General features: G+C 43.3%; 1 protein-coding gene across 1 annotated transcript; it reads right to left on the bottom strand.

Moving 5' to 3' along the window:
* Nucleotides 1-57: 57 nt before the first annotated feature.
* Nucleotides 58-22,364, bottom strand: LOC100282588 (blight-associated protein p12; the record flags this gene model as incomplete). The annotated part of the gene is given in 5 exon segments (NM_001155496.1): nucleotides 58-431; nucleotides 618-673; nucleotides 2,565-2,767; nucleotides 5,203-5,364; nucleotides 22,304-22,364. Coding segments are annotated over 4 exon segments (381 nt in total), but the record flags the coding sequence as incomplete, so codon positions are not given.
* Nucleotides 22,365-23,158: the final 794 nt, after the last annotated feature.

Raw genomic sequence — 23,158 nt, 5'->3', positions numbered from 1 at the left:
AGCGATCATTTGGTTTCATACACAACAAAAATCGCTTGGTTTCCATATGCTTCGTTATTAAGACGCAAACCGAACAGGAGCACTGTCTTTTATTTCAGTTTTCCCCACACAAGTACAACATGCAGCTAGCTACTGATTCATAGCTGGGTAACACACATTCGATCGCTTCGAGGTTCGAGCTCTTGTTATTTTGTGAAGACGCGGGCACACGTTTGTATTCTCTTCTCTAAACTTTAGGTCCAAAACTCTAAACAAGGCTCTAAACTTTAGTTCGCCTCATATTAGAGTTTTAGAACTTAAAAGTGAGCTAAAGTGCTCTTAACTTTTAGACCTCTAAAGTTTAGAGGGAGTGAAACTAAATATGCCCTCGCTCTCTTCGACGAAATACTCCTGCTTCGTAGCCGCGGCGCCTTGCGAAATTAATTTAGATCCTACATATATATATGAACGATCACACACAATTCAGTTAATCTTCAACCTAGCTATATTAGCTAGGCATTAAGCATGTGCATGTCAAAAAGTCTGCTGTGAAGAGTTGTGACGTGAGCTGAGGTTGTACGTACACCTACTTAATACTATTTCTGCTAGAAGCAAGCAATATAATGCGACGTACGTACCGGTGATATTCGATCTCGACCTTGCCGGCGTCCGGGTCGGCGATGATGGCGAAGGCCTCCTCAGGGCCGGCCCTGACCCCATGCAGCAGAGGCGACGGCCGGGGGCCCAAAACTAATAGGGGCCCAATATTTAGTATCTATATCACAATATAATACACTAATTTACACTTTACAAAACTCATCCAACTAAATAATACACACACTTATAATCTTTACTAAATCCACCAAATAAATTGCACTCATACTTAACACAATATCAAAATCAACGGTTCAGATCGTTGAATAACATCATCTCTCTTGCGCACTCAAATCTAATGGACAATATTATTTGGATTATCCTTCAGTCCTCCCGTCCTCACATCCACACCGCCGTCAACCCCTTCCATCGCGCCATCACCGTCGTCGTTCACCCCACTCTACCCCTTCTTAGGAACGTAATGTTAGCACGAGCTATATACTAGTAGTAAAATAGTATATGTAGCTAACAAGTCGGTAGGGCTGGCCACACGGACCACGCGACATGTGTCGCCCACTGCCTAGTCATGACGCTCACGTCGTCGCGCGTCTGCACGACCATACCCTCCGCGTGATCATCATTCACCATCTCGCCAATCCAGCCCTCTAGGATTCCAGGGCACTGCGCGTCACTGCTCCAGCCTTCAGGCACGCACGGTCGAGCAATCAGGATTCATGTTATTCTGTGACCGTCGTTCTTATTTCTTAACTTACGAAGTGCTAATCTGCACCAATGTATATTATCTAGCGTCTTAGATATTTTAAAAACCAATTTCAATGCACGTCATCATTTACATACGAAATACTAATTTGCTCCACTGCATATCATAAATTTTTTATATAGTCTAGAGGGCCCACCATAATCAGTTCGCCCGGGGGCCCTCAAAATCATAGGACCGGGGCTGGGCCTCCTGCAAGAGGTCGATGGTGCCAGGGCCGGCCCTGAGGGGGTGCGGTGGGTGCGGTCGCACCGGGCCCCCAAAAACAGAGGACCCCCTATCCATCGGACGCTGGCATTTTTTTGTTAAACCTATCTATTCTAGATACAAATACGCAAAAAACGATACGCTATCGAGTTATTGACTAGTCTCGTTTATATTGTTAAACTAATGTCTCAATTACTTATCGAATACTCCATCCGTTTCAAAACAGTATTTAGTTTAGCTCTTAATTTTTATGTTTACATTTATGATGATAAATCCACTAAAAAAGCAAAACAAATTTTATATTGATATAGAGAGAGTATTATAAGAGCATCTCCAAAAGACTCTTTATTTTTGACTCTCTATTTGACTCTTTATTTGTCTCTCCATAAATATTAAACTATATATATAACATCTCATTCCAACAGACTCTCCAAAATGCAATTTAGCTTGGCTAGTGAGAGTTGCTAGCCAAATTTGGCTAGTGAGAGAGTTAATTTAGAGAGCCAGATAGCTTAGCAAGTTAAATGGCTACTCTGTTGAAGAGCTATTATACTATTAAGTAGCTAAAATTTAGCTTAACAAGCTATTTAGCTAGTCTCTTGGAGATGCTCTAAACTATACATATGATGGTTGCTTTGGTAGAGAGAAGCTTTTTAAAATTAATTTTTTATGAACTATTTATGGTCAACAATAACTTAAGAGAGGTTAAATGGCTTGGCGATTCTATATATCGAAAAAAGTTATTGGATAAGATTGATCTCGATGATATAAGCGATGACTTTGTATCACAAAATGTTAGAAAATATTTTTAATAATATCATATAACAAGTAAGTGTTTTTTGCTATATTTTATATCTGTTATCTTATAAACTTTAAAATAGTGCATAATAATTTTTATACGTTAAATTTCGGTAATATATGTATAATTATATATATTTGTGTGTGGATGGGGCCTCTATATCGAATTTCGCACTGGGCCCCTAAAAAGCCAGGAACGGCCCTGGATGGTGCCCTGGCAGCCGGCGGGGCAGAGGTCCACGATCTGGACGGTGACGCTCCGGCCGGTGCACGGGTGCGGCACGCCCTCGTTGGTGCCGCCCTTGCAACTGACCGCGTACCGGTCGCCGCAGGCCGCGCCGCCGTTCCAGAAGACATCGCTCGCCGCCGCGATCATCGTGCCCATGTACTGGTACCCGTAGCAAGCCGACGCTGCATGCGGCATGCATGCACGCACGCACGCAATATCCCTACCCCTTAAACCCACCAGTTAAAACTAAGCTAAGGGCCTGTTTGTTTACCCCAATAGATTATATAATCTGGATTATTTTTGGAGGATTATATAATCTGGATTATATAATTTGGATTATATAATCTGAGTAGTCATGTTTGTTTACCCAGATTATCTGGCGTGTTTCTGTTGGACGGCGGGCTTCTCCGATCCGATAGGCGCAAAAACGATTCGGTAGATTATAATGGCAATGGTGGGTAATTTCTAGGAAACTTGAAAGGGTAGTGGGGAAGTGGGAAAAAATAATCTGAAATAAGCACCTCCTCACTTGCTTATGGATTATCATAATCCAAGGGGTTAGATTATATAATCTGGGCAAATAAGCTAGACTGTTTGTTTGCCTCTTAGGATTATTTAATCCAGATTATATAATCTGGGGGGTAAACAAACAGGCCCTAAGTACACTACACAAAACATCCCACACCCATGCCCCAGCTAAATCCACACAGCGTATTATCTTCAGAAAAATCCCACCATAAAAAACCAACGTACCAGATCATTTCATTTATCTACTCTCTCTTACTGAAATGCATCCGACGTCCAATCTTTATTGGATCATCCTCCACGCACGTACTCTCACGCGAAAACGTAGTCGCAGTCCCTCGTGTCTTTCACTGTCCAACCCCTGGCCCCGTGAACCGTCCCATCAAACATTCGAGCTCCCCCCGCCTGGACGCGCCTACGACAAGGCGACTGCCGCCGCCGAGGCCGCCAACGACGAGGTTGCCGCCAAATCCTCCACGACGTATGTCTTCACTGCGACGGACACGCTCACCTAAGACGTCCCTGGATGTCGGATTCGCCGGCGGAAGCGCAGCCCCCGCGATCGTCGAGGACGACGTCTCCGCCCCATCAACCGCGGAGCCCCGTCGATCTCGCTGGAATTGTGGCTCCGATCCCATCCGGTCTATTTGCTCGCACACGCAAGAGTGACCCGGATTAGGCCCGCCCGCCTCCTCAACCGCCACCTCTGTCCACGATTTCGTCGTCAAGGTCAGTCCCATTCCCCCCTGTCGCCCTCTCAACCCTCGAACGTCTCTATGCGTAGATTCCAGAGGTGATATACTAATAGGATCATAGGACCAAAATATTTCGCATGGAGCGCTTGCTTTGCGTGCGGCGTGCCCTGCAGCTGCAAGCCCGAGATCGTTGTGTTGTGCTAATAAGTCCAGGCTTGGTGCTTTTAGTGGTTCCTGATTCGTGTGGAGCTTAGTGTGAATTTTGGTGTCGATTAATTTAATTGGCTTGCAAAACGACTGAATTTGCTAACCATTACCTAGCGGATTTGTTTTTGTAGGAGTCTAATTGTTGTTTTTTTCTTGCTACTCATGTGCAGGATGCGAGCGGTCGTAGACCTCACCACCTACAAGTAAGGGGAAGGTTCTTATCATCATTAACATTGCATCCCACTGGTATGAATCATCTGAAGCAGAACCTTACCTAACCTTCTTACTATTGTCATTTACTCATCGTTTGGCCCATTGGAATAATGTATCAATAAGGCCGTTGGTGTCTTCTACTACCTGGAATCATTTGTTCCTGCTTGATATAAAATAATGCTTTTATTTGTGTTTACTTATTTCACTGTCAGACATAGACATCTTTTGTTTACACTATATAGAAAAACATTATTTTGTATACTGCTAATTGTTGCACTGTGACCGATTATTTCAGTGGCTTAAACAACTCCAACTACACTGAGCTGGATAAGCTCTTTGAGAGTATATGGACCAAGGTGTGTCCTTAGTCTTGTAATGCTTATCTGTGTTCTCATGGGCATATGCGTTATTGGTTTACTTTATCCAACTATCGGTTGTTCATTGATTTCAACAATTCCCGTTGTTGGGGCTGCTAATTGCTAAGTACAATTTCCAATTTGTGATCTATGCAAGCTTTGAAATCCTGGTTTTCCCATGCAACCAGTTTGGGGGTAGGAGCCTGGTACCAATGAGGAGATTGTCCAGTTTGCCTGCACATGCTTCTAGGCTGAGAACCCCATCTAGAAAACTGATTTCTTTTATTAGTTAACTATCTGATCAATATACAATATTTTTCCTCTCCTAAATAACTCCCTAACTGTCTTGATAAGAAGTATGTTTTGAATAACTCTCTTAGATAGATTATCAACAAACATGATTGGTTGCACGAACCTTTGGCCTTCTGACAGATAATGAGATATGTCAAGATCAAGATTCATTTCTTCATATAGATTGTCTCTTAGATTTTTGTCGTATCCTAAGCACGGGCATCTTACTATATATAGTAAGCGATGAGTATGTTATTTACAAGATTATTAGTAACTGACGACTGATCAGCAAGACGGCAACTGAATGCAGCAGGCAGCTTTGGGACATACGTGTGTAGCTTGGGGTGTAGAAAGTTGCGTATCCTGTAGTCTCCGCGACCAGGGACACCATCGCAAGGGTTAGCACCATAGCCAGAACGATGGAGGTTGCCTTTGGAATCGCCATTGCCGTCACCGTCCGTCCACGAGCTAGCTAGGTCGCTTATATATATACTAGAAAAAAGGCGCCCTATCGGGCGCTCTACCATGCAAATGTATATCAGACAAATGTATATCAGACGTTGCAAAATCACGTGTGAGTTTATATCGAAAAACACTTACCTCAATTTCTCTCCTTCACATTAAGATAATGTTTGTACAAAGGACTTCAGCCACCTCAATTTTTGAGAACCAAGCAGTTATAACCTGTAGTGCATCTAGTTGTGTGATAAAATGTTTTAACTACAATTACATATAGTCAGAACGACTTCAAGCTCTATTTACGGAAAATCCTTTCAGCTACACAAGTGCTCCTTGTGCTACTAAACATAATTTTCTACTGTCGCCTTGAAGGACTCGAAGGCATGGTCTTTCAACGTGGAAAAGATTGCGCATAATATATGGGCTTTGGTAGCTTTACAAAAAACAACGACATGTCCTTTCTTTTTCAAAAGATAACAATACATGATTGAAGAATGAATGGTAGGAACAAATCTTTAGATATCATTATCCATGAATGGGACAATAACAATGTCACCAAAAAACTCAGCCTCCTTTTTCAGCTCCACATTAACCTCATTTCTGCCATGCTGCAGAAAAGAAAAATAATCAGCACAAGTCCAACAAAAATAAAAGTACTCAAGTTTGGTCTTGAAGATGTACCAGGGCAACAAAAAAACGGGCCACAACATTCGACGACTTCTGAGCAGCAGACATACGCTCAGCAAAATGGTTGCCTGCTGACAGGATACCGATGAAAATCTCAACTGGTTCGTCTGGAAGGGGATGGGCCTGCCAACTGGGTAACAACTCTAGATGTTTCTGTGGAGAAAAGCTAGGATGTGTAGTTGGCAGAGTCCCCGCGAACACTGATTGCACATCCAGGTCCTCATTCAATGATAAGCCAGTAGAATCCTCAAGAACAAATCCCTAACAACATCACAAGAGACAAAAGCTAACATAAGTGCCAAACACAGACGCCAGTGCACCAATACTAATATTGCATTGCATTCCCCATCCATTCATGTACAAGCGAGAGCCACTTACAGTGCGGTATGGAAATGATGTCACATGCTGTCCATCAACATTCACATGGTAACCTTCCAATCCAGCAGTGAGAGTTAGAACAAACAGGTAATCAACATTCACATGGTAACCTTTCGACGAAGCAAATACTGAAGTCCATAACTAAATTTGAAGTCCATAACTCCATATTAGCATAGCTTCAATCGAGTGACCTTCAGAATAATAAAAAAAACAGATCGTACTCACTCCTCTGTAACTCTTCCAAGCTTTGCCTTCTCCCATTCATCAGCCTTAGATTTCGTGCCGCCAGTAGCAGCCAGTCCTGGTGCGCCTTCTCCATTCTGTCCAGAGTGGTATGACGTGGCTGGCCTCACGACCGAAGTGACACATTTAGAGGACATTGAAGTGCAAATCAGCCCTTAATCACAACATAAATCATATAACTGCTCCTTAGGAACGTCAAAACTCAAAACAGCCAACAGATAAGTTTCAAATTTGGTTACTATGTAAACTAACATCGTCCTTTCATTATACCCTTATTTGTTTGAGATCTTGACAGATCTCCCGGATGAAGAAACATACAAAAGCTACATCAAAGCCAAACAACTATTTTTTTAATCCTTTGGCTGATTAGGAGGGTTCTCCAGTTTGTTGTTCTTGTCAGGAGACGTACCTGCTTCGTCCATAGTTCTGAACCCAAGCTCTGACATGTCTTGCTTCGCCATCAAGTTTCTGAGTATGGTAAATAAATTCAGAGATTTTAGAACCACACACAGAAACAATGATTTGAACTCATAACGGAAAGAGCAGCAGAAAACAGGAAAAAAACTGCATCTTGCTAGCCAGCAAACATTTTCCAGCACCTTGTTATGAGCTCAAATACTGAATTTCAGAGATCAAAGATGGTAAGCGTTCAAGTTCAACCCAGTGCCAGTAAGAATTTCCAAGATAAAACAACAAATGTTCTCCATTCCGTCCAGAGTGGTATGACATGGATGATCTGCAGGCACGTCCTCATGCTTTCCAGTTGCTGGTTTCAGTGGCCTCCTTACCGATATGTTACCTGCCAATGTCTATAAGTGAAATGCCACAAATAGTACAGTCTTTAACTCTTTATAAACCAAGAGAAGTATATCCCATGAAAACATAACAAGCAGGATACATGATCCGCTAACCTTTCACCCTCACAATGTTTGTGCAAGAACCTGTGCAGACCCTTGCTAGGCCTGCTATCAATAATAAGGGTTGCCGCAGATTGAGCATCAGATGTGTTCTCAAACCTATCGAAAGCCTTCAGCTGAACAACCTACAAGAAGGTATATAAGCAGATCAGGAAATATACTGCGAAATATTAGGCATATATGCACAAGTAGATCGTTAAATATAATGCATACAGTAAGAAAAAGAAACGACAAAATTCAGACTTACGAATCGATCAATGACATGTTGATTGCTCGATGGGGAGGATCTAGACAGTACGAAATATAGTACATGTTATGGTGATCAAAGACATAGTATGTAATACATCATATATAAACACAGTGTAGGAACACAAACGCGTTGTAGGAACACAAACATATTGTAGGATACAATACTACAATACAATACATACAGTGCAGACGAAGGTTCCACAACTGTCTGTAAAAGACAGTGTACATGCAGTTGCGAAACGGTGATCAGTACAACAATACATAACCCTAACAGTTTGCAGCTACATAGACTATACATGTACGATGCAACAAGCAGACGATCATTGTACACAAAAGCACGTTTTAAGCGCTGGTTAGTTGCGCAGTTCTTAAAAAGTCATTGGCACAAGCACATCAAGCTGCTTAGGCTTAAACATGAAGGGAGCGAAAGCACGTTCACGTCAACAAGCATAGAAATCCAGCGTGGCCGGTTCATAGCATTGATGGCGAACCATGATCTAGTAGTAACCTGAAACACGGTTGTGATAAACATTCAGAACACTTAATTTTTTTTTGGAGTAAGCCATCAATACAAAAAAACGTAGCAATAGAACAGCGACAAGACAAGACGAATCGAGAATAGAAGTGTACAACAATGTTAGTAGAAATGTCTAACAGTTATTACATGTAACAAAATGTGCAGACACAGTTGATTCATCATGTAAAGTCTAAGTTGTGGAACTACGATTGTGTGGCGCATAAAATGTGCAGATCTAGACGAAGTATGTAGCATAAGATCAAACCAGCATACCTTGTTAAGTCTGCTCTAGACCAATCTGTATCGAGCTTGTGGACATGAACATGTATCATATATCCTTCCGAAAGCAGCTGTACACAACAGCTTGGATACAAAAGCAGTAGACAACGATCATCCAAAAGAGCGAACAGCTGCAACTGTGAGACCAAAAGACCCGTGTCCCTCTGTGACTAAGCATCTTTGGTAGGGCTGAAAAGGGGACAGAGTTACAATTAGATAGTCTAGGACATATTAGTCTAGGACAGGAATCGAAACCAAAATATTTTGCTGCCTAGGCGTTCATGGACAACCTAGAGGTTCAAGGGAAAAGGTACCTAGGGGCAGCATCGCTATCCGCGACATCCTTGGAGCCAGTGTTTCCTCCATCTACGTCGGTGAACAACCTCTTTGTAACTGTCTTTGCAGGCGAAGACCTCGTCCTAGAACGAAAAGCTTGGTTAGCAACAATTTCAAAAGCTAATGTTCAATTTTGTCTTCTATCCAAAGTACTAATATGACAATGAGGCTTTGTTTTAGAAACAACAGCAACGGAATCGACGGCGGCATTGATAGACACCTTGCATATGCACGAAGTACGAACAAGCATTAAAGGTGCAGGAAACAGATTCGTGGATAGAAAACAAACTTGTTTAAAAAGTCATAAGTTTTACATCTAGTGGGGGGGGTAACTACTAAAATCATTGGTCGTGTATCATCCAACCTTCTATGCCATCCATTTCGAATTGTAGCTAAGTCTGCCTTTGTGAATTTGTCCTGAGTCAAACTTTATCCTTTGGCAAGTATGCATAAATTCCAAGAACATATCTTTCTAAAACTTGCACATGTTTCAGGTAAGAGCAAATTTTGACCAAAAAGAAATTGATAGCATACGACACTACCTGCATAGTGTATTGAAGTATTCAAACTATAAATGGTAGCACCATGTCCAAATGAAATCAGGACATGTTTGGATGCATATGGCTAGTTGGTAGTTTGGCAAAAAATATCATCAAATTAGGCATGGCTAGCTAACAACCGGTTGGGGACTTGGCTAAAAAAATTAGGCCACCTATTAGACGTAGCTAAAATTAGGTAGCTAATAATGAACCCAACATGGCCTCGGATTATGTCCAGGTAGCTAATAACGAACCCAACATGGCCTCAGATCTATGTGAAGCACACATTTCAGGTACGAGCAAACTTTGACCAAAAAATTGGTAGAATTACGACACTACTTGCATAGTGTATTGAAGTATGCAAACTATAAATTGGCAGAATTCAGATGTGTTTACCTATCTATGAACATGTCTGTTTGAACCTTGGTAAACTGTGTGATAGACTCAGATCTAAATGAAATGTATGTGAATCTTTGTGTGCCTGAGAACCTCGAAAACTGTGTAAATCTGATGGACTGCCAAAACTATGAGAACTGTGTAAACAGTGAACACAACGTAAATCTGATGGAGACTAAACCTAACTGAAGCTAACAGATACCTCTATCCCATGAGAGGCATGATCTTGAGGAATGTGTGGGTGATGCAACAAAATGTTTTCTATTTGCATTTTTTATTTAAAATTGAGCATATGCACACTAATCATTATCAGTTACATTTTTTGTTTGTACGAAGCATGAAGGCCTGTAATAAAGCTGTCTTGGAGTGCGATGAAGCGGAATTTACCTCTTCCTAGGCGTGGTTGTCGGTTCCTTTGTTATAGCGGGAGTAGCACCTGGAACCACAGCGCCGCTGCCAATACCAATAGTCTGCATATAAGGGGTCAGTCACACAGCGCGGACTGTTTGTTACATAAATATGAAAGTCTATGGGATGCACACCTTATCTTGCACACTGGTTGCGGAACTTTGTGGTGTGAGCAAGGTTGAAGACATGACCAAGTTAGAGCCTTTGGTAGGAGTGTCTTCAATGCCACTGGGTGCGCCTTGCAATAGCACAGTTTCTGACTGTTTTGTCCCCGATGAAGATGCTTGTATGGAGTCCTTTGCAGTATTTATCTCTGCCACAACTGCGTTGACCTGGAAACAAATATTTCCAGTATTGATTGTGTGGTCAGAGAAACTCACATTCCATATATACGTCTTCTCGAGCAGATCTGTGATTGGATCAGGAATAAAGCCGATCGGATTGTTGGCAATGAGCATATCGCACGGCTTCTTGATGATGCGTTGCGCCATCCGACCAAAGAGGATGAAGTCTGTGTCACCTGTCTCGTCCCCTGCAGTGAGAAGCAGTTTGTACCTAAAACAAATGGCGATACCGAGTCAGTTTAGTGAAAATGGGTAGGCCGTGTGTATAGGAAATGGAAACGTTCACTCAGGGTGATGCATAGAAAAGTAGCCGCTGTATATTAGATGTGAGTGGAAGTCAAAACAGCGAGAACTATTGGGAGGCAAAGGTAGAATGGAGGCAATTGAAGCGAAGAGATGTTGCCTAACCTTTGGTTGGGCGTGCCAATGGTAGCGCAAACTTGATCGTTGCACTTGTAGGAATCCCCATGAGCCACAGTTGTGCGGGTGCATTTTTTGCATGCATTGTACCACCACCTATCACCAATCTTTTTTATAGTGACCGTCACCAAGAATTCCCTATCCTGCTTGAACATGTAAATGTACGCTCATGCTATATTCCCAGATCCAATCAACTATGACACGACTGTAGGAAAACAATAACCGAAGGCCAGGGCAGTTGGTAAGGCAACAATGACTAAGGGACTGAAACATGGAACATACCTTATTCTCAAATGGGTGCAGATCTCTAATGTAAGCGATTTTCTGTTCCTCAGGAACACGAGGCATAGGCTGATTCGAAGATAGAACCTCGTTCCACTTAATGGGACTATGCACTTTCCTCGCACTGGTTTATACATACAACGAGTCAAGCTCAATTTAGAACAGAGCGAAGACAAACAACAGTCTTATACGTGCAGCAGGCATAGCAGAATATTACCTAGCCATGAGGGCACCTGCCTCAGGAACATCAGGATTAATGTACCACTTGCAGGGTGAGCCTCCAGACAAGCACAATCCATCTAAAACAAAGGGCATTAGGTCCCAACTATAAAAAAGCACTAAATGCAAAAGCTTAAAGTTAGTATACCCGCGTATTTCTTGACAAGCGTGCCAACAAACATTAGGATCTGTGGAGAGGACTGACCATCGTTGTAGATCTGTTCTGCAGGGAATAAGCTAGCTTGCCCACCCCAGAGAACAACATTTACCGAACTGTTGTTGCTGTTTTAGTTTAAGTATGTAGGAAGAGTCATATAATGAAGCATACGTAGATGAAGCCAGAGGAAACAAATCCCTAGGCGGCTAAAAAACAGTAACAGCAACGTATAACGAACCTGACATTGCACAGGGAAATAGTCCTCTTAGAGCTGGTTGTATGTTGCCCTCTGGATCGGTGCGGCATCACAACCGAGATGGAAGTGACAATTCCAATGGCATCTGTATTGGATCGAATTAATGAATACAACAAAATTACAGTCTCTTAAATTTTGTAGTATATAAGTAAGAAAGTCTACCTGTGTAGTACTCCCTGTGGTCAACACACAAATGGAGCTGGTCCATCGGTGTGAGTGAGTAGGTAAGCATAGGAAACGCTGGTGGAACCTCAACAACCTCCTCCAATTTTGTCCAGTTTGTAAAGGTAATCATGTTCTCATTGAAAACAGGCTTGTACAAATTGTTCGAGGCTCTGACCCGGAAGTATGTGATGTTGTAGACGACTCCTTCTTTTATCAGAGGCTTGAACTTTTGTATGACTGGTGGGAATATTGCAGCATGGATACCGTTTCCCTGCACAAAGCAGCGATGGAGGAAACAACAACATAATAACAATTAATCTCATACCAATGCCACCTTCCCTTTACCAAATAGATAAGCGTGCAGATGTTGTACCTCTTCGTCAAGCAGCACCATATCACAATGGAGCAACTTTGCTTCATCCTGAGGATCACAGAAATCCCATAAACGAGAAACACGAGCGCATATGGTCACAGAAGTGTTCCCACGCTGGAGCTCTGGGATCAACATGTCTCCCATCTACAAGGTAAAACAGGAAGAAAAAACATGAGAGCAAGGACATGAGAACCCATGCATGAAACAGCAAGTGCAAAGCATGACAAAAAAAACACGGATCTCGTACCAACCTATACATAGCACACATTAGCAGCTGCAAACGTAGAAACAAAAGTATAAGAAACAAACACGTAGGTACATGATGACGTTATTTATTTACAAACGCCACACGGGGCGCTACAAAAACCAATTAGAAAAAGGGCTAATTGGCAGACGCATCAGCGGCAGCAAGGACTTCCTTGTAAACAACATTCCGAGTCTGTGAGCCGCACGAGCCATCTTCATTTTCAATCAGGATTATAAGTCCATTTCTAGACGTTGAACGGGAGACAGCCACATAAAGCTGGCCATGTGTAAAGACAGGTCTCTTGAGGTAAATGCCAACTCTTGATAACGTTTGCCCTTGACTTTTATTTATCGTCATTGCATAACACAGACGTACTGGAAATTGGCGTCGCTGAAGTGTGAAGGGCCACTTCACATCTGTAGTGTTGAGGGCAATCCTTGGTATTAAGACTTCTTCCCCAACATTTGATCCTGTAAGTGCTACGCAGTGCAAGATGTGTTGACCGAGTTGAGTGACAAGAAGTCGTGTGCCATTACAGAGACCTTTATTTTGATTCAGGTTGCGCAACAACATCACAATGGCACCCTTTTTTAGCTCGAGTTTGTGGGTAGGGAAATTGTTCGCATCAATTGAGTTTAAGAATTCGGTAGGGTAGAGGACGTCGAAGTCTAGTATGTTTTCCGATGATTTTGCTATAACATCACAACTCAGGTATTGGATGGTGTCTCCAGGGAGAAGAGAAAGAACGTAGTTGTTAACGTCATCGACTGTGGCATTATTTGGGCAAACAATGGCACGCGAGGAAAGGTACGTGGGATCTCGGTAATGCAACAGAAAATCTGGGTATACTTTTGATACAAGCGCAGCTACCTTATCACCCTCAACCCGGAGCAACAAATCTTCAGGGATTGTAATCCACGTAGCCTCACGCTCGCTCGCTCTTCTTTCAGCAGGCAAGGTACCATCACCAACAGATAGTACCCATCTGGCAAACATGTCGAGCTCGTCTCGCGCATCTACTTGCAAAGAGGGATAAAAAAGGCGCATGTTGGTGCGCAGCCTAAGGAGGACAACATGGCGCCAGAGATTCGAGTTTGTAATAGAGGCGTTAACTATGGAAGAGCGAGATCCTTTTCTAACAACAGGTAGTATTTGCCGGAAATCGCCACCAAGAACAACAGGCTTGCCACCAAACGGGAGGAGCGCATTTGAAGGAGTATGTTCTGAAAGAATATCACGCATTGTCTTATCTAAAGCCTCAAAGCACCAACGATGGGTCATTGGCGCCTCATCCCATATAATGAGGGAGGACACCTGTATAAGTTCAGCAAGCATGGTACCTCTATTGACATTGCACGTGCTAGCATCGTTTACATCGAATGGTATTTTAAATCTTGAATGTGCAGTGCGCCCTTTGGGCAAAAGCAGGGATGCGACACCAGAGGAGGCCACAGCAAGCACTATTTTCTTTTCGGAACGTAACCTTGCGATTATAGTGTTCCATAGGAAGGTTTTGCCTGTGCCACCATGGCCACAGACAAAGAAAAACCCCGGTGAACTACTGTAAACACGACGAACTATGGTATCGTAAACGGTTCGTTGGTCCGCATTCAACTGTGTAACCAAGGAATCAGCGTGCATCGACATCATTAATGGCTCAGGGTCAATTTCATCATTAATTAATCTGTTCTCATCCACAAAAGCGCATTGGACATCTATCTTTGGCAGACCATAGTCATTTATGTTCCCGCCACTATTAGCAAAGACATCTGAGAGTTTGCGTATCAGGAGGGACATGAGTTGTTCCTGCGGTATGTTGTAGTTAGGATTTCCCAACGCATCTCTAAGTTGTCGACCAATGTCATCTGTAAAAGATAGCCAGTATGTATCAAATAATGCACGCACGTTACCAACAGGGCAGAACATAACTACGGTCACAAAAAGCTGTCTAAGTTGGTACGACGACGCAGAGATGATCGCCTCGTCAAACAACATCTTCCACTCATTATCGCTCTCAAGCAACCCACGCGCCTCGCACGCATCACGAAATGTGTCATACACTTGACCATTGTACGTCCTGATATCAACATAGCTTGTTGAACCCTTAACTATCATCAATAGCATGCGTAAGTAGTATAGTTCGCCAGCAGTAGGATGCACATAGTACATGCGGCCAATTTTTGTGCAGCGAGACCTCGATTTCCAACATCGAGCTGAGGCATCCCATGTCCATTTCTTTGGGAAGTCGCAATACGTTAAGCATCTAGCTTGTTCATGCCTCAAATTAGTCTCGAACCATTCAGTTAGCATTGTGTTTTTGGCCGCAGAGCTAGCAAGCAACGCATGTAGGTCCGTGCCAGGTTCGTAGCGCACGTGGTTTAACCCAGGAAGATGTACAACAAGTCGCTCAACAGAAGGCACTCTAAAGTGAATGTCATATTCAAATGCGCGCCACAATGCCTCACATGTAGACAAATACCTAGCATCGATGTATTCCTGGATTTCATTCGGCGGTGCTATCTGCGCACCAGGCGACGCGTTAGACGTGTTTGCGGTGATTTCAAAGTACACCTTTGCTCTATCGATTCCCTTCGTAACATACTTGAATAGATATTTAATCATGTTTGACTTGTTGCACCATTCAACGTTAATGTGCGCATTATACTTTTTGAGGAGGTGCATATTATATGGAACAACGTTTCTATTATCAAGTCTCACACCATTCTTGAGAACATTTCTGCCATCAGGCCTGCGCCTATAGATAGTAAAGCCAAAGCCGTCTAAGATGGTCTCATCTTGGAAGGGCTTTGGGAAATTTTTGCTGCACTTGTCGTTTTTCATACATGGGCATCTTCTGTTGTCAGCACCACAGGGACCATGCATCATGAATTCATCGACCAAAGCAAACCCTAAAGGGTCAGAGGCGATATCAGGAATCTCAGCACAAATGAATCTGTCAACAATAGAAGCACTAAATTCTTTGTTCCCATCGGCTAGCCACACAAGGCAGTGTATATGCGGCAAGCCACGCTTCTGGAATTCAACAGTGTACAGGACTGCAAGTATGGAACCAAATGTCTTTCCCTCTCTAATATCCGCTATGAATTCGTTTACTTTCATATGGAACACACGCACCACCAAGTCAGAACGGTCGCATGGTTGCTGGCCTGGTTCAAAGCGTAAGGCATCTGCTATTTCCCTCCATTTGGTATTACAAGTAAAAGTCACAAAAAGATCCGGTGGTCCGTATACCCTACATATAGCCATCGCGTCCTGGTAATTCATGACATGGTACCTTCTACCACCAGTGAAGCTGGCAGGAACAACTACCCGACCGCCAACCGAATCAGCATTAACAGAGCCCTTATCAATGGCGTCGGCTATGCCCTGCACAGTTTCTGACCGTAGATCACTTTGATGGCTTGCTATGAACTGTAGCCTGTTGCCCTCGATAGTTGAATACGCATCGACATCTATTTGATCACTTAATCTACCGTAACATGTGTATGGGTTCGGCTCGTCCAGCCTGTAGTGCAGGTGTCTCCTTACAAACTCAAGCATCGTAACATATTTTCGCTTTGATGAGCCAACATCGTCAGCACCAAAGTACCTAATACCAAGATGGAAGCCATGTTCACCGTAAGGAAACAACAATGGGTATTGCAAAGGCATGTATGCTGGATGCAAGCATGAAACACGTTTTAGGCCACACTCTCTATCATGCACAAGGACATCGTATGTGTATTCCCCAGCCGTGTAGTCGCCTACTATAATGGCAGCGATCTCGCCATTTGAGGGTAGGTTGTATTGTACATCATGGCGTGTGTTGCAGCCTAGCAATCTGAGTGTTATCTTTTGATCACCCTCACGCTCAAGGCGCTCTCTCGCGTATCGGAACGCTTTGACAAGCGAGTTGTTTTCATTAAGCATATCGAGCAGCGACGACGCCATTTCAGGGTCTGGCTGGCCGCCAGCGCCATCATCGGTCTCAAACATGCCTAGCCTATTCTGGGTCTCATGTTCCGTGTCATATGTGTACAACTGGGCAAATTTTGGTTGCGTCCCACGCTGTGGAAGTAGGGTGCCAATCTTATGGTGCACCACCCCATTAATTTTGAAAACGTAGGGTGCATTGCCGTTATTTATCGTTTTGTCGATAGCTGCACCGAAAGAGGTGAACGCAAACAATGAATTGTAGGACCGGATAAGCCTCAAGAAACGTCTCGAGCGAGTACCTCCATCAAATCTCAAAAGATTAGCAAGCAAAGGCGGCGGACGCTCAAATGGTTTTAGGTTCACTTTCCCTCCTCTGCAGCAAAGGTTGTACACAATTTTCCTTTGGGTGGAGCAGGAATCATTTTTAACACGCTCTTGGAACCAGAAAACAGCATGGCAGTATGGGCATACATGTTCGGGGCCACCGTAGTATGACCTTTCAGGGTAGGCATCTACAGAGGAAGAAGAGAAAGGGTAGCACCAAAGCAAAGCAGGAAGAATGTTACCAGGAATGTTGGGCATAATACACACCTTTTAGAGCATCTACGTATGACCTGTCCAAAGGAAGCGTGGTTGACAATGGCTCGCCAGGTACCATGTGATGTAATCTACTGCTCCGGCGTCGCCTATTGGATGCGGCAAGCGCTGAAGGGAATGACATTATAGATCTACAACCTGCGCCGACATAAGCATCACTAACACCATATTGTTTTTTGCTGAAGGAATGGCTGAGGAAACATGTTTGTACGCACGTGCTCCCTGTAGCACAGGTATTGGCTGGTTAGAGGTCCCCGAAAGGTTAGATGGGTCTACTTCGTCTTCACCATGAAAAATGCGATGGGCATCAGTTGTCTCAAAGATTGGGCAATCTAAAGAGGCTGCGTATTTTTTGGCGTGCAAGCGAAGTATCGCAAATTAGGATGGGTACGGGCCATCGCATGCATATACACAGCTGCGAACTTGTGAGGACTAACCATGTGCAACTGCACCGTGCCTCGGGCGCTTCGCTTCGTGGCATCGGGCAACACGCACACATGGAGAATCAGGCATAGCTCTATATATCGCATAGTATGGAAGAACGTCACATAACATTGGTGAACAAAATGGGTCGTAACAAACAACACATTATAAAACAAATCAGGGGTATAGGCACACAAACTCACTGACGATCGAAAACGCAAAATGGTGTTATGTCTCCTCCAAGCTGCGACAAAATTCCCCCAAGCAGCAAGTACCCAGATCACTAGAAAAAAACAGCCCATAAGAATTAGCCAACCAGTAAAGATATATCTCTGTACATAGGTAGAGGCTGGTGCCTCTTTTACAGACTGGTATGGCGAATATCAATTCTAAAGAACCTAGATCGTAGTAAAAATTGGTAAGCTGTAAACAGGCTAGGCAGCAGGCAGGAAACCTAGACCAGCCAGCATCTAACTGCACATAAGCCTAAAAAAATTGGAAATGCTAAAACATCCATGTAGGAGGCCACATCAATGTGATCGCTAGCTACATGTTCCTTGAGCGTGGACCTTTTTCTTATTGCTGGGCATTAGAAAATATAGTGTAGGTAAAAGGAGAATGATGTGCATAGGTGCACAGACTAACCGCTGATCGAAAAGGCAAACTGGTGAGTGTCTCGTCCACGCTGCGACACAATTCACCTAGGCAGCAAGCACCCACGGCACTGAAAAAACAGCCAAAAAAGAATTAGCTAACCAGCAAGGACATATGTACACAGATAAGCACAGAAATATACATATGTATGCAGATTCTTTGCTGCATTGGCCATACTTTGTTGTCACTTTACCAACCAACAATGGTAGTATGTGTGTATGCATGTATGATATTACTATCGAAAAAACATGAATCTAGATTAGATATGGATAACTGAATGGTTTTGTCAGGCCTAAAACAGAAAATCAAGCGGTAAGTACTGATTTTGCATCATCTAAGTGTAGCCTCTAATTATGTCTGAGAAGCAGCCCAGTCATCCACATTATTAACAAATAAAAAAAATCAACGCAAACAATGGATGATATGAATGTAGAAGACCACGATGAAGCATCCTATAAGATCATGTCTTTAGTCTGTCTTTCATTGTAACACAGAGACCAGACAGTTATCAGACACCTGAGTACCACTGAGTTACTGAAAATAAATGTTACTATTGGAAAACAAATCTGCGTATGTATACAGTATGTACACAGATAAGCACGCAAACATACATATCTATACAGTGTACTGGAAAAGCACAAACAGGCAAGCATTAAATAATGTAGATAACAGACAAAACATATTTATAGATATCAGAACGCTGACTCACTGAGACAGTAGACGTTCACAGGGTGCAGCGAATCCTGTTTACACCAGGGTGAGGATCGAATGAACGACAAACCAGGACATACTGAATTCCATCTAAAATCTATCAAACCCCATATGCAGGTATTGTAAAGAGGCATATTCCACTATACGTCCATCTATGCCAGTCCTCATAAAGAGCATCGCAATCAAGAAGAATGTGAAATTCATATTCACAAAAAAGCTATGAGTAATCTTTGTTGAATACGAACTTAGGGAAAAGACTAAGTAAAAATACTATTTGGTTGACTTGATGGAACTCTGAGTGAATGAGGGGAAATGTTTTTTAACGAATCTAAGATATCATTTGTGTTACATATGACCATTTGAGCTATCAAGACTGTTATTGATCATACATATTCTTCACAGAAGTGATTGTTTTCTTCTAGGAAAGGGACTCAAAAATCTCATCTTAAAACAGTAGTCCAGTGCAACAGCAGAGGGCAGAAATATGAGAATGTTCTCAACCACACTGACTGCAGCATCAAGAGTAACTGATATAACTGATATCAAGGTATCAATACTCAGCTCGAGGGTTCTACCAGATTCTAGCAGAGTAAGGACTGCAGATAGTTTAGTTCCAGAAAATAAAATATAATTCTCAGGAATATGAGCTTTAACAAACCATGTTGCCTGGTTTGACCTCTAACAAAAGCAAACGTTGCAGGAGGCCCAGTTTCTAGTTGGATATTATGTAGATCTCTTATAACAGCGTGCCGGCACGTGACTCCAAACAAAGCACAACTTATGAAAACAATTGATGACCGAAGGAATAGTTGTGGAAAATCTTCAACTTGATAGAAAGATATGGGACCGACGGTAACACGGTTGTTGCAAAAAACAAACACCCTAATGCAGCAAGCACCAACGGAGCGGACCCTAATGCAGATGCAGACGGCATGAGGGGGCGTTGGGCAGATGGCCAGTCATCCACATTATTAACAAATAAAAAAAATCAACGCAAACAATGGATGATATGAATGTAGAAGACCACGATGAAGCATCCTATAAGATCATGTCTTTAGTCTGTTTTTCATTGTAACACAGAGACCAGACAGTTATCAGACACCTGAGTACCACTGAGTTACTGAAAATAAATGTTACTATTGGAAAACAAATCTGCGTATGTATACAGTATGTACACAGATAAGCACGCAAACATACATATCTATACAGTGTACTGGAAAAGCACAAACAGGCAAGCATTAAATAATGTAGATAACAGACAAAACATATTTATAGATATCAGAACGCTGACTCACTGAGACAGTAGACGTTCACAGGGTGCAGCGAAATCTGTTTACACCAGGGTGAGGATCGAATGAACGACAAACCAGGACATACTGAATTCCATCTAAAATCTATCAAACCCCATATGCAGGTATTGTAAAGAGGCATATTCCACTATACGTCCATCTATGCCAGTCCTCATAAAGAGCATCGCAATCAAGAAGAATGTGAAATTCATATTCACAAAAAAGTTATGAGTAATCTTTGTTGAATACGAACTTAGGGAAAAGACTAAGTAAAAATACTATTTGGTTGACTTGATGGAACTCTGAGTGAATGAGGGGAAATGTTTTTTAACGAATCTAAGATATCATTTGTGTTACATATGACCATTTGAGTTATCAAGATTGTTATTGATCATACATATTCTTCACAGAAGTTATTGTTTTCTTCTAGGAAAGGGACTCAAAAATCTCATCTTAAAACAGTAGGCCAGTGCAACAGCAGAGGGCAGAAATATGAGAATGTTCTCAACCACACTGACTGCAGCATCAAGAGTAACTGATATAACTGATATTAAGGTATCAATACTCAGCACGAGGGTTCTACCAGATTCTAGCAGAGTAAGGACTGCAGATAGTTTAGTTCCAGAAAATAAAATATAATTCTCAGGAATATGAGCTTTAACAAACCATGTTGCCTGGTTTTACCTCTAACAAAAGCAAACGTTGCAGGAGGCCCAGTTTCTAGTTGGATATTATCTAGATCTCTTCTAACAGCGTACCGGCACGTGACTCCAAACAAAGCACAACCTATGAAAACAATCGATGACCGAAGGAATAGTTGTGGAAGATCTTCAACTTGATAGAAAGATATAGGACCGACGGTAACACGGTTCTTGCAAAAAACAAACACCCTAATGCAGCAAGCACCAATGGAGCGGACCCTAATGCAGATGCAGACGGCATGAGGGGGTGTAGCAGAGCAAACGTGGACTTACGGAGTCACAGACAATGTCTACGGGGCGGCGGGCGGCAGGAGCAGAGCCCACGCTCCCATGACGACGGTGGGTGCCCAAACCAAAGTGGCGAACAACGACAAAGACGGCTGGAGAGGCTATCGGTTCCAGGACCTAATAAGGCGAACATGAATTGAGGAGAGAGGGAAGAAAATATTAAAGGGGAGGAAAGTACTTACAGTCGTGCAGCACAGAGCGCGGTGCTGTTTGAGCCATGTTTGTCACTGTTGAGGCATGGGAGCGAGGGAGATGAGAACCGGTATGACGACGACGACGACTACGCGCCCACCCGTTCTTTCCCTACAGGCTGCACGTGGACCCGCACGGCGTCACGGACCACATAAGCAGCGTCATCCGACGCCGAGGCGATGACGACCGCGCATGGGACCTAGGCCACATAAGCAGCGTCAATCAACGGAAGGGAAGCCGGCGTACACTGTGGAGCAGTGGCCGATGCGGGGCCCGCCCGGCACCCGGAGGCGGTCGCATCTGCGGTGGAGCAGTGGCCGATGCGGGGCCCGCCCGGCACCCGGAGGCGGTGGCATCTGCTCGCACCCCCGCGGCGTACTGGATCTTGACCACGGGTCATCCTAGGGGTGGGTTGCACATGTCGTCCGCTCTGCGCGCCGGAAGCGGAGAGGCGAGGGGACGGGTCGTCCGCTCTGCGCGCCGGAAGCGGAGAGGCGAGGGGACGGGCCGGTACGGAGACGACGGCGAGGGAAGAGGCCGGATCGCGAGGAGCGGCGCCAACGATGCGCTGGAGGGGTGGAGCGACCGGGGCGGGATGGCGTGGCGAGGAGCAGAGCGGCGCCAACGATGCGGCAGATGGCGGTGGGCAGCGAGCGTTGGGCAGTGATGGACAGCGAGAGGAGGAGGAGCACGCTGGGACCCACAGAAGAGTGTGAACCCGCCGAATGCGGGGAGGCGTCCAAAAGGGTTGACGTTTTAATAACTTAGATGCTCGCTCGCCTACTCGATCTCACTCAGGCGTCAGGAGTATATGCCCGATCGAGAGATGTGTGCTAACTGGGATCCACGGCGCGTTTTATAGGCAAGCTGCGGCGGGGTCCGATCGAGATGGGGCAAGCAACGCCGCCCAGAGCAGGAATATACTACTAGCTAGTACCACTTACTCCTAGCTACATATATTATTATTATATGTAAAAGAGGCAAGTCATGTCTCGCTAAGCTCCAAAGTAACGACATCCACATCGCACTAACCTAACACACATCTCGTTACTTCCTACGTAATCCTACTAATACTCCCCACCTCCATTCTAGATGTATTGGCTTTTCTATATTATTTATACTTTTATTATTGTATATCTAATTATAATTATATTTAGTTGTAAGTTATATCTAAATATATAATAAAAAGTTATATATCTAAAAGTGCTAAAATATTTTATAATTGACGAAGTATAGGAATACCAGCGTTTACAATATCGTTTTCTAGCCATTTTTCGGTGATTAGCGAAATCGAAAAACCGAGCGAATTTTGCTATTTTCGAGTGGCTTGTGATTTCAGATTTGAAAAACGGTTTTCGTTAATCTCAGGCGGTTTTCGATGAATCCCGTGCGGTTTTCGGTGATTTACCACCACGAAGTACTGATTAGCTTCGAAAATATTTTTAATACTAAATCATAAGATTTTGAATAAAAGAATATTTATAAACTCTTGGGAACCTCTAATTTTTTATACATATTTTTCATTTTTTATGAATTTTCTTAAATTCAAAAAATCCAAACGAAAAATTCAAAATTATTCGCAGGCCGGTAACCAATTCCGCTCTGCACCCAGAACAAGAAAAAG

Source organism: Zea mays, chromosome 7 (assembly GCF_902167145.1).
Source record: "Zea mays cultivar B73 chromosome 7, Zm-B73-REFERENCE-NAM-5.0, whole genome shotgun sequence".
Classification (NCBI taxonomy): Eukaryota; Viridiplantae; Streptophyta; class Magnoliopsida; order Poales; family Poaceae; genus Zea; species Zea mays.
Note: the sequence above shows the minus strand (reverse complement) of the source record. Positions and strands in the feature narration are given on the sequence as shown.